This window comes from Physella acuta, unplaced genomic scaffold (assembly GCF_028476545.2).
Source record: "Physella acuta isolate Inbredline_101_S28 unplaced genomic scaffold, ASM2847654v3 ptg000234l, whole genome shotgun sequence".
Taxonomy (NCBI): domain Eukaryota; kingdom Metazoa; phylum Mollusca; class Gastropoda; family Physidae; genus Physella; species Physella acuta.
In genome coordinates, this window is record NW_026731753.1 from 27,785 (window position 1) to 42,822 (window position 15,038).

Genomic DNA, 15,038 nt, shown 5'->3' on the forward strand with positions numbered 1-15,038 from the left:
TTTACAAATTTGATAATTCAAAGCAGCTAAGGGCAATCTAACCAAACTGGCAATTTCATGATCAATTTAATTAAAAGTTACTGCATTTTAAATAATTCCAAAAGTGGAAAAACTGTTCATTGATTTCATTTGATGTTTATTATTTTTACAGGTACTATTTTATGTGATGCATTTTTGAGACAATACATGAAAAAAAATAAAGAGTGCAATAATAAAAATTAAATACACAAAAATTATCAAAAGCATAGCACCTGAGAATGAATTGAAACAAACTGGAAATGACATAGCTCTGACATCACAATACAGTTTTGCAATCCAATTGTATATCATTTTGCTTGCAATTTTCATAGATTGGTATCAAATGATTGCTAATCTAAAGAAATATTTTCCATCGCCCCCACCCAATTAGTTTGCTTCTTGTTTATTAAAAAACCACTCACAAAGTCTTAAGCAAAATAAAATAAATAAATAATTTTTTACATTTTTTATAATAATAATATGAAGTATTTTTTGTTTGTTTCTATTAAATACACACAATCTCATAATCACAATCTATTTATGCCCCTGTTAGAAATGGTTTGCACTACATACTACATCACGTTCTTGATAAGCTAATTTCCTTTTTGCATACTACCCACAACTAATTCTTCTGATTAAGAAAAAGAATACAACAGCTAAGAGCTTTTTATTCGTTGATAATTCAAGCACAATCAAATATTCGTCATATCAGTTTAACTGAGGCTTAAAACTTAAAGATGAATCTTCTACTTCTCACTTCTCTCAGACCAATATTTGTGACATCTAAAGCACCAAATTCGGTTTCAATAGAATCAAAGCATTTAAGTGAAACTAAATAGAATCTCTTTGTTGTGGAGTTAATTAACAAAAAGAAAACAATTTTTATATAGAATCATTATTTCTTTTTAGCTTAATCATAGACAATAATAAAAATAAACAATATAAAATACTTCCAGATATTGAATGAGTGTAAAGTCAGTAAGAATCCAGAATACAGCGTGTGATTCTGTAGTAGTGCTACAATAAGGTAGCAATTGGTCCCTGGATTATTTAAGAAATACCGCATTTGTTTTTACTAACCAGAAAATGATTTACTATTACATGAGCTTTCTATTCTTTTAAGAACACAATTTGTTGTAATTTTAGAAATAAGTAAAGTTTACAAGTTAATTTGCCATAACAGATGTTTTCTCTAATCTTAACCTCATCTGCAAGGATGCTTTAATAACCACCACATTAAGACATTTGTACTTATTCACAACCTTTCTGAAAAGTGTACCGATTGCTTTTTTCACACATGCAAAAGGTTAAGATCTTATTATGGCATTTATTTTTTGCAACAAAATGTTAAACATTTTAATGTGTAAAATAATTTTGGCAGATCATATGCTTCACAAAACAATAACAATATATGAAAAAATGAGAAGTGGATTTTATAAAATTAAAATATTAAAGAAATTAAGTTAAGAGAATGTTTAAAAGTCAGATCAGTTAAAATTTTATATAAATGTGTTGCCTAACAGCTGTTTATAAAGCCAAATAATGTACAAGTATTTATGCTTGATGAACACATTTTCTTTTTTCCGCTTGATCAAACAAGTCATTAACTAAAATAAAACAGAGACCAATAGTTTATTTGTACATGCTTTAAATCAATTTAGTGAGAGCTTATTGAAACTGATGTTTGATTTCACTAAAAAATATTATAATTCAAAACTATTAGTTGCATGTTTTTAAATGTTAAATAAATAGCACTAGATAGATTTTTTTCTTATGATTTTATAAATGTGATTCAAAATGATTCAGTAAACCAAACAAATGAAATAAATTATAAGTACTAATGTACATCTTTGTTTCAATGCATATGTCTTATTTACACACTGATATTGTACAAAATTATTTACATATTAACTGTCATTTACATTAATTCATTAAAATAATTTGTTTACAAAAATTACAGATATACAAGTGTAACAAAAAAAATTATAAAGTTACATATATTTGCCAAACATGAACACAAAAAATAGTAAGGAGCAGACTAATACACTTTGTATGAGCTTATTTCTCATTTATACTGATCACTATATTTGCAAATAATTATCTGATGGTCTGAGTTAAAATAAAGCACACAAAGCTTGTAAATATAATAGAAAATGACATTAGCTCAATACTTCAAGAAGCATCTTGGAATAACAGATTTTTAGGCTGCAGATTTAAAACCCAATTTTAGTGACATTTTAGATATTTACCAGCAATATTCGGAATTTCTTCACCTAAGTCTTTATAAAGGCATCCCCCACCTTTTGTGTCAGTATTTAAATAAAGACAAAAAAATATCAGAATGTGATGGTGGAAGACATTAGCAGTTTATATTGGCTAAGTTAGTAATTAAAAAGACAGCATAGCAGCAGCTTGTATAATAATAAGGTAATCATAGATCTGTGTATATATTATTGCATTTTCAAAGACAAACTTTTTAGTTCTGCATTAAAAATATCAATAGCCTTACTGACTTGCTTTGTACAGTTACACTAATATAAGTAGGCCAGATAAAAATGTTTTAAAATATGCCTAGTAACATAATTTAGTTAAGTGGCTTGATTGAAACAAAGTTAAATATGAAATTAAGCAGATGACATCATTATGCAGCTCTGTACCCGGAGAGTAGTTACATATTTAAAAAATAAAGACAGCTGTAATACACCCAAGTTTTCTATTACTAAGATTTTTCAATAATTCTTCTATTAGTTATACTTTAGTTTTCATTGATCAATCTCTAAAGATGTGTTAAAATTCTCTACAAATTTTATATATTTAATTACAGTTTTTAATACATATTACTATAGGAAAATCTAAGTTAATAACTGTGTTGTTGTCAATTAAAATTTAATCCTCATAAATTTTGTTCACTAGTTTTTGTTTAAACATTAGCGAAACAGTTTTTTTTAATAGAAGTAAAATATTGTACTTGGTAACAGCTAGGCGTTAAGATAAAACAATAAGCTTCAACAATCACATCTAACAAGGTATCACATATTTAACATATATTTTTATAAGTTATTCTACTCCTCTGGCACCAAGTTTTCATTTTAAATCCAATATGATTTTAACAAAAAAAAAATATATATTGTTCACTAACTAACACTGGATTTTTTTTTATACTGAACAAAAATATCAATTGTTGTATAATTAGATTAACATTAATCCCACTGTACAAACTGTCATGTCACATTGTAAGCATATACATAAAACTAACACAATAATAATAATAAAGATTGCACTGTGATCCCGGCCCACCCTCACCCTCAGGTGTTCAGTAATTGTCATTGTCCATCTTGCTTCAATTTTTTGATTGTGTTCTTTAGTGCCTGTCTCTTGTTGCAGAACCAGACACGGATAACTTCTCTATCATAGTTCAACCTCTCAGACAATTCTGTCATTTCTGTACCTAAAAGTGTCAACAAAGTGATAGAACACATTTAATGATGAAATATAAAAATTTCTAGCAGGTTATATTGTAGCTATGGTTATTACTAGAACTGTTACCCAAACCCTCACAGTGATATTGGTACAAATAAAAACCTCATCCTTACTATTGCCATTTAAAATTTACAATCAATTTGATTTCTTGCTTTACTCTAAAGTAAAAAATTATGCTGTGGTTAAACATTTACTGACAATCTAAAATTTCTCTTAAAACATTCCACACACTTACCTGTAGGATGTGTATTTCTTTCAAAATATTGATTAAGTAGTTCAAGAGCTTGGGGTGTAAAGGAAGTCCTTCTTTTCCGTTTTTTACTAGGCTCACTACCAATAAAGTCTGTGAGGTTCTGCACTCCATTTTTATACCTTTCCTCTGCCTCAGCCATCCACCTTTCTAATACAGGTTTAATTTTCTGGGCACTTTTTGGTGTAATGTCCAGTTTTTCAAACCTGCAGAGGTTTCAAGTTCCAAATTAGATAAATAATTTTTAAAAACAGAAAACAATCCCACTTAAAATAGTTTGTTTAGAGAAATCATAAATGTATGCAGGATAGTAGGCAAATAGTAAGTAAATATTTCTACAATTATTCTTAAGAAAACATCTGGTTTGATACTAGGCAGATAAAAAGAAGACAAATTGGCCTTATTAAAACAGCTATCCCAGCAAACTCATTCTACAACTCAAGTACAGAAAATGAATCACTTGAAACATCAAGGGCAAAGCTATAATTTCTAAATCTATTTTAAAATAACATTTCATTAAAAGACAAAAAAACATATTGGTAAATGGAGTTTATAAAAAAAAAGAGTAAAAAAAAATTAGACATAGGGTAGCAAGCCAGGGTAAAGTACAAACATATGTGAAGATTGTGTTTTCTTCAAGTGATGACAGGGAGCAAAGACCACACAAAGAGATGGGAGCAAGAGATGAAGATGTAACTAGCCTGCATATTGCTGACTGACTGTACGCAGGTCCTTCTGTCGCACTGAGGGCTTGTCCTACTTGAGTTTGTGTTAATCCCAGAGATAAGCGTCTAATTTTAAAATGTCTTGCAAATTCTTTGATTTCATCTAGATTTATGCCATCCACCGTTGTGCTCTCTGTTGAGTTTCCTACAGTGTCTGCAGCAAAAAATTAGCACAAGATTAAAAAAATGTGTCCCTATGGCCAAGCCCTGTGATCAATTTTTATTTCTTAAGTGAGTATTGTGTCAAGCAGAGGCGTAGCGACCCTTCCCGGGGACAAACTTTCAATTTGGCGCCCCCCTCTGAGGCAAATTTTCAATTTGCATCCCCCCTCAAACTATTTATAATTTGTTTTTCCAACCCATTTTGGCCCCCTAAGGTAGGCGCCCGGGGACATATCTACCCATCCCCCCCCCCCACCCCCCGCTACGCCTCTGGTGTCAATCAACAACTATGACAAGTTGTTTGCTTACAGCTGGTGTTAAAATCTAAGTTGGAGGTGCTCAGCTCTCAACTATGTTGCTAAAGGTGTTGCTAGAACTAAAAATTTAAAAGTTCAACTAATATAACTGTATGAGCCAACCCACAGCGTATCATACGCCGCTATTTTAAGTTGTTTTGTTTTTTACTTTTCAGTAATTCATAATTTGTGAATTCGACAGTACCAACGCTGCCACTGGCTTTAAAACACTATCAGTAGCTCGTTAAGGACGATAACCCACCCTCCTTTCCCCAACCCCTACCCCCCCCCCGTGAAAGTAAACTCCTCTTAGTTACCTCCCCTAAGTTTAAAATCGTTACAAACTAAATTATCTGCTCCTAATAGTCGTCACTATACCCGGCTCTATGATTGTAAACATTTAGCGTGAACCACAGCTCACCAGACCATGTAGGGGTAGGGGTGGTAGGGAGCGCGCTTACAGCTTGGTGTTTTCTATCGTCTCCAAGAAGAGAATTATATATATAGATAATAGAATAAAACTGTATAATAGGGAGCAATTAAAAAAATTTTCCAACCAAATTAAATTTTTATAAAACTTTCGTTTTAGTTTTACTTAGAACTAACTGTGCGATACTTTTATATTTCAATATCTATGGGCAAGTGAATACACTTACGAGGTAAAAGTTGTGAAACGTTTGGTGGAAGACCATTGGTAGAGGAAGTTATATGTGCCTGCTGCGCCAACTTGGAGTTGACACTGGCTACCACAGCCTGTGAGAGTGTGTGCTGTAGGACCTGCTGGGCTGTAGCAGCAGCAGCTTGGTTGATTGCATGTGTAGCAAGGTTAGCTGCACTTGATGAAGATGACTGGCTGCTGGTTATGGGTAAAGATGCAAGCATCTACAGACACAAGAGGTTTCAGTTTAAACATTTTTTTAAAGTGTACCAATAGATAAAGTATCATAAAGTAGATTTGATTATAAACAATGCATTAAACATCTTTTTAAAATAAATAACCCAAGAAAATAAATTCCAGGCCATATCAAAATATGCAATGATATTTACAAAATTTTAAAGTAAAATACCCTTTCTTGAAAAAGAAGAACTAAATTAGTCTATTCTGGGTCCATAATACAAAAAGCAGTCAAGTGACAAATACAATGCCTAGATGTCTTAACCATTCAGCAACATGGTGTCATGCAGAAATACATTTCTGATACACCATTTACAGGGTCTCTCTGGCAAAATCAATATTTGAGTAAACACATAAAAGGGCAAACGATACATGCCTGGGGACTCACTGCTAAGAGTTGCCCTCCAGATGCTGTCAGCAGATGGGGCAGTGATGTAATATGATTGCCTAAAGTCTGACCAGATGAGGATATGCTATGAGAATCACGACTAGACTGTAAGCTGGAAACTGTAAAGGCAAATTATGACCAGTCAATTGAGCACTGAGAAGTACACACAATCTGTCAATGCTATGACGGAAAACATCAATTTCACTTTTTTTTTTAATTAATGCACTTTGTTTTTAAAGGATTACAATGCATCAATGTAAATTCTTTGAAGTCTTAAAACAGTGATCAGGATTAAAATGTGAACTCACTTAATGGCTGTGTGAGGGCTTGTAAGTTGGAGAGGTTGGTTGCTAAAAACTGACCACCATTGTTGGTGGTGATGAGCTGTATTTGCTGGTTACCACCTGTTGCTAATGATACTGGAATACTGATGAACTGTTGAGCTCCATTGCCTGTACACATAACAAAATATGGAGACTGAATTTTTATTTTTTAAATTTCATACAAGCAAAGTGTCTGAATAATACTGGTACTATAGGTGTCTACAATAATTAAAAATCTGCATGCAATATATGTTTTTTTTTTAAAAAAAAAACCCAGATAATGTTAACAATATCACAATTCACAATATCACAAACTCAAAATGTCCATTACAACTGTAAAAATCCTAAAATTAGGGGGTAACTCACACCATTTTTAAAAGTACTTGATACATTGGATTCACTGAAACTGTAAATGTCCTTAAATTGGTAGGTTGGTCATCTGGCTTTTTAAATATGTGTTACATTGGCTTCAACTGTAAGTGTCCTTAAATTGTGAGGTCACTTACACTGATTTTAAAAATACTTATGTTTTGCTCAATACTACGACCATATTTATTTACTCTTAAAGGTAGGTGTTAATGAATGCGATAAAGAAAAAGGATGCATAGTTTTCTACAATTTGTGATGTAAAAATAACAATAGTGTGCACTACCCACCAGTTGAAACAGGAATAAGTATCTGTTGTACAGGGACTGAGTGTCCACCTGATTGACCCGTAGATGCTGATGCTGATGGTTGACTGGCAAGGAAAAACTGAGGTGCCACCTGTGGCTGCCCCAGCAGGTGTGTTTGACTAGACAGGGAGGACAGAGCACCTGTGTTAAAGAAGACAGTTACATCAATAAGTAACTTAAACATGTCTAAGTTCAAAAGATCTTAAGTTAAATGTATTCATTTTGAAAAAAAAATAATTCTGTTTTCTATTTGAGTTTCAGATTTTAAAATAAAATTCATCAACTAGTAGTCACAGCTGATGATTTTTAAAAAAATGATTACAAAAGGCCTATAGGTAGTCTGTGAAAACAATTCTCAATCTCTCTATTTTGTTTATCAAATTCATGTTTGTAGCAATGCTCTGGCCAATACTCGCACTGACAATGCTTAAACCCGGAGTTAAAGGGATCTAATTAAACTATGTTTAATGATTCAAACAGCTCATTTGGTCTTAATGGTAAAGTGAATGTTTAAACATGCCAACAGCGTAGTTTGCCGTACTTGTTATATCTGTTTTGCTTGCTTCTGTTGCAGAAGGTGTTGTAGCTGTGTCACCCACTGAGGGCACTGACATAAACAGCTGCTCTGCCAGTGACATGGCATTGCTGGCCATTGAGACATGAGGTAATGACACTGATGGCATTGTGAACACAGATGAGACAGGGGCCAGTGGCGACTGTGTGCTTGTTGCTGATAGCATAACATCCTGGAACATACAACAAATGGCATGTGTCAATCATAAGTGAAAGCAGGAAACAAAGAGATTGTCTAGGTCAGGGGTCGGCAACCTGCGGCTCGCGAGCCGCATGCGGCTCTTTTGATATCAAGATGCGGCTCTCCAGCTCCTTGAACAATTACTAATAATCTTAATAAAAAAATAAATATTTGAAATTAAAAAAATGTTAGTGGCTCTTTAAAACCAGGGAAATTTTGAAAATTGTAAGTTTTGGCTCTTCCACCTCAAAAGGTTGCCGACCCCTGGTCTAGGTGTGTGATCACACATAAAATTATATGTTAAGTTGTATAGGTATGTAGCTAAGTGATACAAAAGAGCAGTGCAGTGACTGTCTAAGTATGTGATCACACATAAAACTGAAATGTTCAGTATAAGGTCTATGATGTATAACTGATGAAATTATGTAGATTCTGTTTGTCCAGTTAGAGTAAAATTTGCTGTCCAGTATTTGTCAGTTTCCAAAAAATATTTTAATTAATGTAATATTTTAAAATGTGGTTAGGATCAGAATGAAACTTAATTAAATAATAAAAGACTTTCAAACTTAAGCTTATTTAGAAAAGTTTTAAGTCAGAAACAATGTCATGTGTATATTTAAATAATTTATACATTTAAATTTATTATAATATCTATCATAAGATAGGAGATGTTTCAAAATATTTACAAGTGTTGAAGGCATGTTTTTTCTTGAAATAATAAATATAATTATCAATGAACATTGCTCAACTTTCATAAATTGAGTTCTAGTCAGGACCCAAATCAATGTATTGAGAATAGGTAAAGAATGTGCTCGAGGGGCTTGATTAACAATAACATGGGTGGGGGAACACCTGGAAGAAATGTTTTCTTATAAACAGTCTGGGGTTAACTTGGTCTGCTCCATGGTGCAGGGGTGACTATGGATAAAGGAATGCGGTTTTTGGGAAATCCCAAAGAATGTCTAGACTTAATGCAAAAATAACTATTTCAATTGGTGGTAAATGGTATGTGCAGTTTTATAATCGAGTTGTTAAACTGGGGTTTACTTGTTAAAATGTCACAAAACAATAAAACACGTAGTCTACTAAGTTTACTATAATTCTTGTCACTTGTAGCGTTTAGTGTCCAGTAGCTTGATTTAGCAACCGTAACCTAGTAACCTACGCTTTCTCTACATCACAGGGAGGGGAGGGGATGTCTATAAATGACGTCATACTCAAGGAGACGGGAGAAGGGAATGGTTAAACATAAACACAAGACATGGAAATGTAGCCTGCTGTCCTGGGGGGGGGGGGGGGGGGGGGAAGGGGGTGAAAATGTTACGTATTTGTAACTATACAGGCCTATTTCTTGCCTGTTTTTAGAACAGAAATGACGAAACAGATCTAGATATCAATTTTGGGCTCAATAATGTTCATGTCTAGGTTGGCGAAGGGTTGTGATGGTTGAACTCAATGACGTAATTTCATTGAGAGATAAGGTTTTTAAGTCGACGTGTGACGTGTAGGTGGGGGGGGGGGGGGGGGAAGAGTAAAAGTCGGCTAAAATTCCTGACGTCATTTACGGACGACCCCCCCCCCAAACACACACCAAGTTTTGTTTTACAAAAGTCACTGCTACGAACGGCTAGTCACTAAACAGTAGTCACTACAGTATACACACTGAACCTGGCTTAGAACACTTACTCAGACTTACTGCTATAGACCACCATCACTAGCACATAATATTGTTTACATAAGGTTAAAATACGACATTACTATGATCGGGATGGTTATAATTGTCAATACTATGCGTGTTAAGCTATATCATAGTAACCATTTTAATGCAAATAAAGCTACTGCAGTAATTTTCATCGACTTAATAGCCTTTAAAACGTAATAATTCTAATGATATGAATTACGAATGCTGTGACAACTGTGAGTTCAAGTCGTAACGGTAACCCTATTCACAGAACAGCATTGGCCTGGACTATTTTTGTTTAGCCCTTGCTAGACGTTTGGGTATACATCAATACTTGCCCCACACGGGCTATTGTAATGACAGACAAGCTCTGACAGCTTTGTACCACAGCAAGACAGAAATACGAGAATAGCTGCACGGCTAGGGCGGTGTGTCGTGTCTGGGTGTTGCCCCTGCCTAGATAGACTCAGACACTAAGACTTGTGTCTCAGATGAATTTTCGGGCGCTTAAAAGTAAGCTGTAGGTCCATGTAGCAGAATAAGGCAAACAACGGTGCCACACCAAGCATTGAAGTAGTGGGGAGGGAGAGAAGAAGACGGGTTCGCTCCAAATGTCGGGTCTTGTAGAAATCTAGCTACGGGTAGTGTAGTTACAACAACGGTGCTGTCGATGTAAACAGTATTACTTCAGTAATATATTCTTTCACTTTATAAATAATTAAATAATGAATATCATAAAACCACAGGTTACGCATACTCCATATAGTTTATATGTATCTAAGTTTGTCTGTAGGTCTATGTAGAGATTAGGTACACCGGCCAGACAAGTCAGGCATGGACAGCAATCTAGACGGAAACAACTTAACACTTAAGTTTGACCTTTAACGGTCAGACACAACGGACGGAGGACAGAGATATAATGATAAGAATGCTAATAATTTTATGGTGGCAATTCAACCTAAAAAACCGACTCGGTTAACCTCCGATAGTAACAGCTGGAAGTGTGAAATCGTTAATATGGGATGGAGATGGATGCAGAGAGCAGCCCTGACACGACAATAATAACAGTAGATTAGTGCTCGAGGCTTTCCTTCCAGTACAGTGCACGAGACTGGGTGCATTGTAGCGTACAAAAGCTTAAACCGCAAAGTTTTTTTTAAAAAAGTTATTCTTTTTATAAATCAATGCAGGAGTGTTCAATATCTAGATCTAATGTTTATGAGATCTCGACAACTCAATAACAAAAATATTCGGAATTACATAGGGAAAAAAAAACAACCATTTAAATAATGAAATCTCTGAAGCGCCATTAATTGAGGCTTATTTATTCCTTTGCAATTGTATTGTTAAATTTTTCTTCAACTGAACTGACAATTATTGAAAACATTTTTTTAAATAACTGAAATAAGACTATCTGATATTCTAAAAATGACAGAAAAACTATTCTGTTACAATTTTGACAAGGTGCTATAAGCGTTTTGTTCAGATATATCTTTGACAATACGAGTTATTGAAATCTTTTTTTTTTTAATCCGGTGCCTATAATAAGTGTTCTTCATTTTTTTCTTGACACTCGTTACTAACGACAGATATAGATCTATATATTGATATTAAACCTCAGAGAGCGATGTAATCAACACAAACATGTAATTTATTTTGAGTCGCACTAGCTCGGCGTGAGGAGGAAATCAACATACACGAGGGGCCAGTTGGGTGTCGCCCAATGATCTAGTGGTCACCAGCATTCAAATGAGGTATCAACACAGTACCGCTGCAAGCAGGCCGCGGCAATAATTTTATTATTTATTATATGAGAATATAGAGGAAAATGTTTGATTTTAGCTTATAACAACTGTTGCGATAGTATTAGTATGCGAATGAAATCAACTATTCTTTATGACATCATAGTGCACACGTTAAGTAATGAGATGGGTAAGAAGAACACGGTGCCGCAGCGAAGTAAACAAAACTAAGTATCCTAAGTATCCTTGTCTCGTGGAAGACTCGCTTCAAGGTATACGAATTTCTAAAGCCATAAACATGAGTTGAAACCAGATAACCCGCTAATACCGCCATTTAAATAGGGACTAGACGGCTTAAGATTCCTGCAATCGTTGGCCTAGAGATGGATTGTATACAAATACAGTACATTCATAGCAAGCGTGGATATAACATTTTTTTTGTACTTTTAATAAAGGCATAACTGTTATTTTGAGTTTTTGTTTTGCACTGAATGTTTTTAGATATTTTGGATAAACAGAGTATATCTAGTATACAGACAAGACTTCGAATTCCTGGATACTATTTTTTTTTCGATTCCAATTTTTAAAACCTTACAAAATAAAAAAAAAAATTAAAAATTTACTTTGAAAGAAAATAAAGAAGTTTTTAAATCACAAGACCTTAACAAATAATGTCGGCCAAGAGTTGTTTTCAATGGATATTTTTCCTGTAACTCACACATCTAATGAAAAGTAAAGAGAACTAAACATTTAGACATTTCTGTGAAATAAAGTTGAATTGTAAGTATGGTAAAATAATAATCATTAAAAAAGTTAAAAAAAACCCACGTTTTCTGATTGAACTAAAAAGTAGAAAATAAATGCTATACATCACAATAATGCAAGCGATCACTCTACTATAAGCGATCAAAAACGTGGGGCGCCGAAGTAAAAGTTATATTACTATTGATTAGATAATACTATTGACTTTTATTAGGGAGCTTGTAGAGAGTCAACAGTATTAGAAACTGTAAGAAAATCACGGTGCCCCACGTTTTTTATCGCTTATAGTAGAGTGATCGCTTGCATCATTGTGATGTATAGCATTTATTTTCTACTTTTTAGTTCAATCAGAAAACGTGGGTTTTTTAAAACTTTTTTAATGATTATTATTTTCTACTTTTTAGTCTTTGTCTGTTTGTTTGCATTAAAATCTTGCTATCGATTTTGTCTTTTCACTTTTTTTTGGGTAAACGAAGACAACTCGTAAAAAGACAACTCGTAAAAAACACGTTGTGTGAATACGTTACTGACTAGAACACATAGATTTGAACCCGTGTCGAGTGGGATAGCAATCGTGTGCCCAACCACTCGACCATATTGTCTCCCCCATACTGGCCACCAGTTGTTACGGTTGTTTGTACACAAACACCGCGTGAACACTACTCAGTAAGCAAAGAGGGAGAGTACCGAACCTTGTTTTCATCAAATTACAGTTACTGGGTGATGTCCCTTTTTCCCCACGTTTTTACTACAATTATATAGCGGTCTAAAATGCTCAATAAAATGTTTCCATGGATCAATTTAGTAATAATAATAATTGAATATTCTATTGTCATCCAAAACAAAGCTTCCCTGAAAATTTCAGCGCGCTAGCTAACTGGGAAGTGCCAGAAATTTCGATCGCAAGATTTGATTGGAAAAACAGAGACGAAAGCAAGTTAAAGAAAACGTGGGAAAAATACAGATGTTGAAACAACTACATAGTACGATTTTGTTTGTTAAAAAGTAGCTTTGAATCTGGCATTGCTATCATAAAGACAATTTTGACTCAATATTATAACGTAAGCTTAAAAACAGCTATTGCGTTAAAAAATATTGCATTTTAAAAAATACATGTTAGATTACCCCCCCCCCCCCCCCAATGTATCAGTATCGCCCAGTGTGGGACAAAATAATGTTAAGAGCTTGGCATGATGTTACAAATAATGCTCTACAATGTGTACGCCAGTGACAATATGTACGTCAGTGAACACTAGTGAACAGCTGCCGTTAATTGTTACTATAATAGCTGCTACGGCTAATACCGCAGCGATTGTTCGGCACAAGTATACCCCGTATCGTGCTGTTATCACACAACATCTATGTTTTGGCTGGCACCTTCCTGTATGCCAACAACGATATTTGATTGTATACAACTAACAACATTTGTATTCATGTTGGGCCTACTGCTACAAGACTCCCCACACATAGAGAGACGTTAAATTCAAGGCACGGTCCTCATCTAACCTAAATCTCAGATGTCACTTGTGCCAATGCCAACTGTAGAACACGCCTGATCTAAAATAGAGAGACGTTAAATTCAAGGCACGGTCCTCATCTAACCTAAATCTCAGATGTCACTTGTGCCAATGCCAACTGTAGAACACGCCTGATCTAAAATAGAGAGACGTTTAATTCAAGGCACGGTCTTCGTCTAACCTCAGATGTCACTTGTGCCAATGCCAACTGTAGAACACGCCGGATCTAAAATAGAGAGACGTTTAATTCAAGGCACGGTCCTCATCTAACCTAAATCTCAGATGTCACTTGTGCCAATGCCAACTGTAGAACACGCCTGATCTAAAATAGAGAGACGTTTAATTCAAGGCACGGTCCTCATCTAACCTAAATCTCAGATGTCACTTGTGCCAATGCCAACTGTAGAACACGCCTGATCTAAAATAGAGAGACGTTAAATTCAAGGCACGGTCCTCATCTAACCTAAATCTCAGATGTCACTTGTGCCAATGTCAACTGTAGAACACGCCTGATCTAAAATAGAGAGACGTTAAATTCAAGGCACGGTCCTCATCTAACCTAAATCTCAGATGTCACTTGTGCCAATGCCAACTGTAGAACACGCCGGATCTAAAATAGAGAGACGTTTAATTCAAGGCACGGTCCTCATCTAACCTAAATCTCAGATGTCACTTGTGCCAATGCCAACTGTAGAACACGCCTGATCTAAAATAGAGAGACGTTTAATTCAAGGCACGGTCCTCATCTAACCTAAATCTCAGATGTCACTTGTGCCAATGCCAACTGTAGAACACGCCTGATCTAAAATAGAGACGTTTAATTCAAGGCACGGTCTTCATCTAACTTAAATCTCAGATGTCACTTGTGCCAATGCCAACTGTAGAACACGCCGGATCTAAAATAGAGAGACGTTTAATTCAAGGCACGGTCCTCATCTAACCTAAATCTCAGATGTCACTTGTGCCAATGCCAACTGTAGAACACGCCGGATCTAAAATAGAGAGACGTTTAATTCAAGGCACGGTCCTCATCTAACCTAAATCTCAGATGTCACTTGTGCCAATGCCAACTGTAGAACACGCCGGATCTAAAATAGAGAGACGTTTAATTCAAGGCACGGTCCTCATCTAACCTAAATCTCAGATGTCACTTGTGCCAATGCCAACTGTAGAACACGCCTGATCTAAAATAGAGAAACGTTTAATTCAAGGCACGGTCCTCATCTAACCTAACTCTCAGATGTCACTTGTGCCAATGCCAACTGTAGAACACGCCTGATCTAAAATAGAGAGACGTTAAATTCAAGGCACGGTCTTCATCTAACCTAAATCTCAGATGTCACTTGTGCCAATGCCAACTGTAGAACACGC

The 15,038-nt window shown here is 34.9% G+C and overlaps 1 protein-coding gene across 2 annotated transcripts in view; it reads right to left on the minus strand.

The window, feature by feature from the left end:
• Positions 1-119: 119 nt before the first annotated feature.
• Positions 120-15,038, minus strand: part of LOC131938114 (POU domain, class 6, transcription factor 1) — a 29,007-nt gene continuing 14,088 nt past the window's right edge. For both annotated transcript variants that reach the window (XM_059296015.1, XM_059296016.1), the window contains exons 3-10: positions 7,753-7,957; positions 7,194-7,352; positions 6,523-6,666; positions 6,203-6,333; positions 5,588-5,813; positions 4,450-4,627; positions 3,734-3,954; positions 120-3,466 (exon numbers count right to left, since the gene is read on the minus strand). In XM_059296015.1, the coding sequence (XP_059151998.1) occupies positions 3,342-3,466; positions 3,734-3,954; positions 4,450-4,627; positions 5,588-5,813; positions 6,203-6,333; positions 6,523-6,666; positions 7,194-7,352; positions 7,753-7,957 (1,389 nt within the window). In that variant the 3' untranslated portion in view covers positions 120-3,341. The remainder of the gene's footprint in view (positions 3,467-3,733; positions 3,955-4,449; positions 4,628-5,587; positions 5,814-6,202; positions 6,334-6,522; positions 6,667-7,193; positions 7,353-7,752; positions 7,958-15,038) is intronic.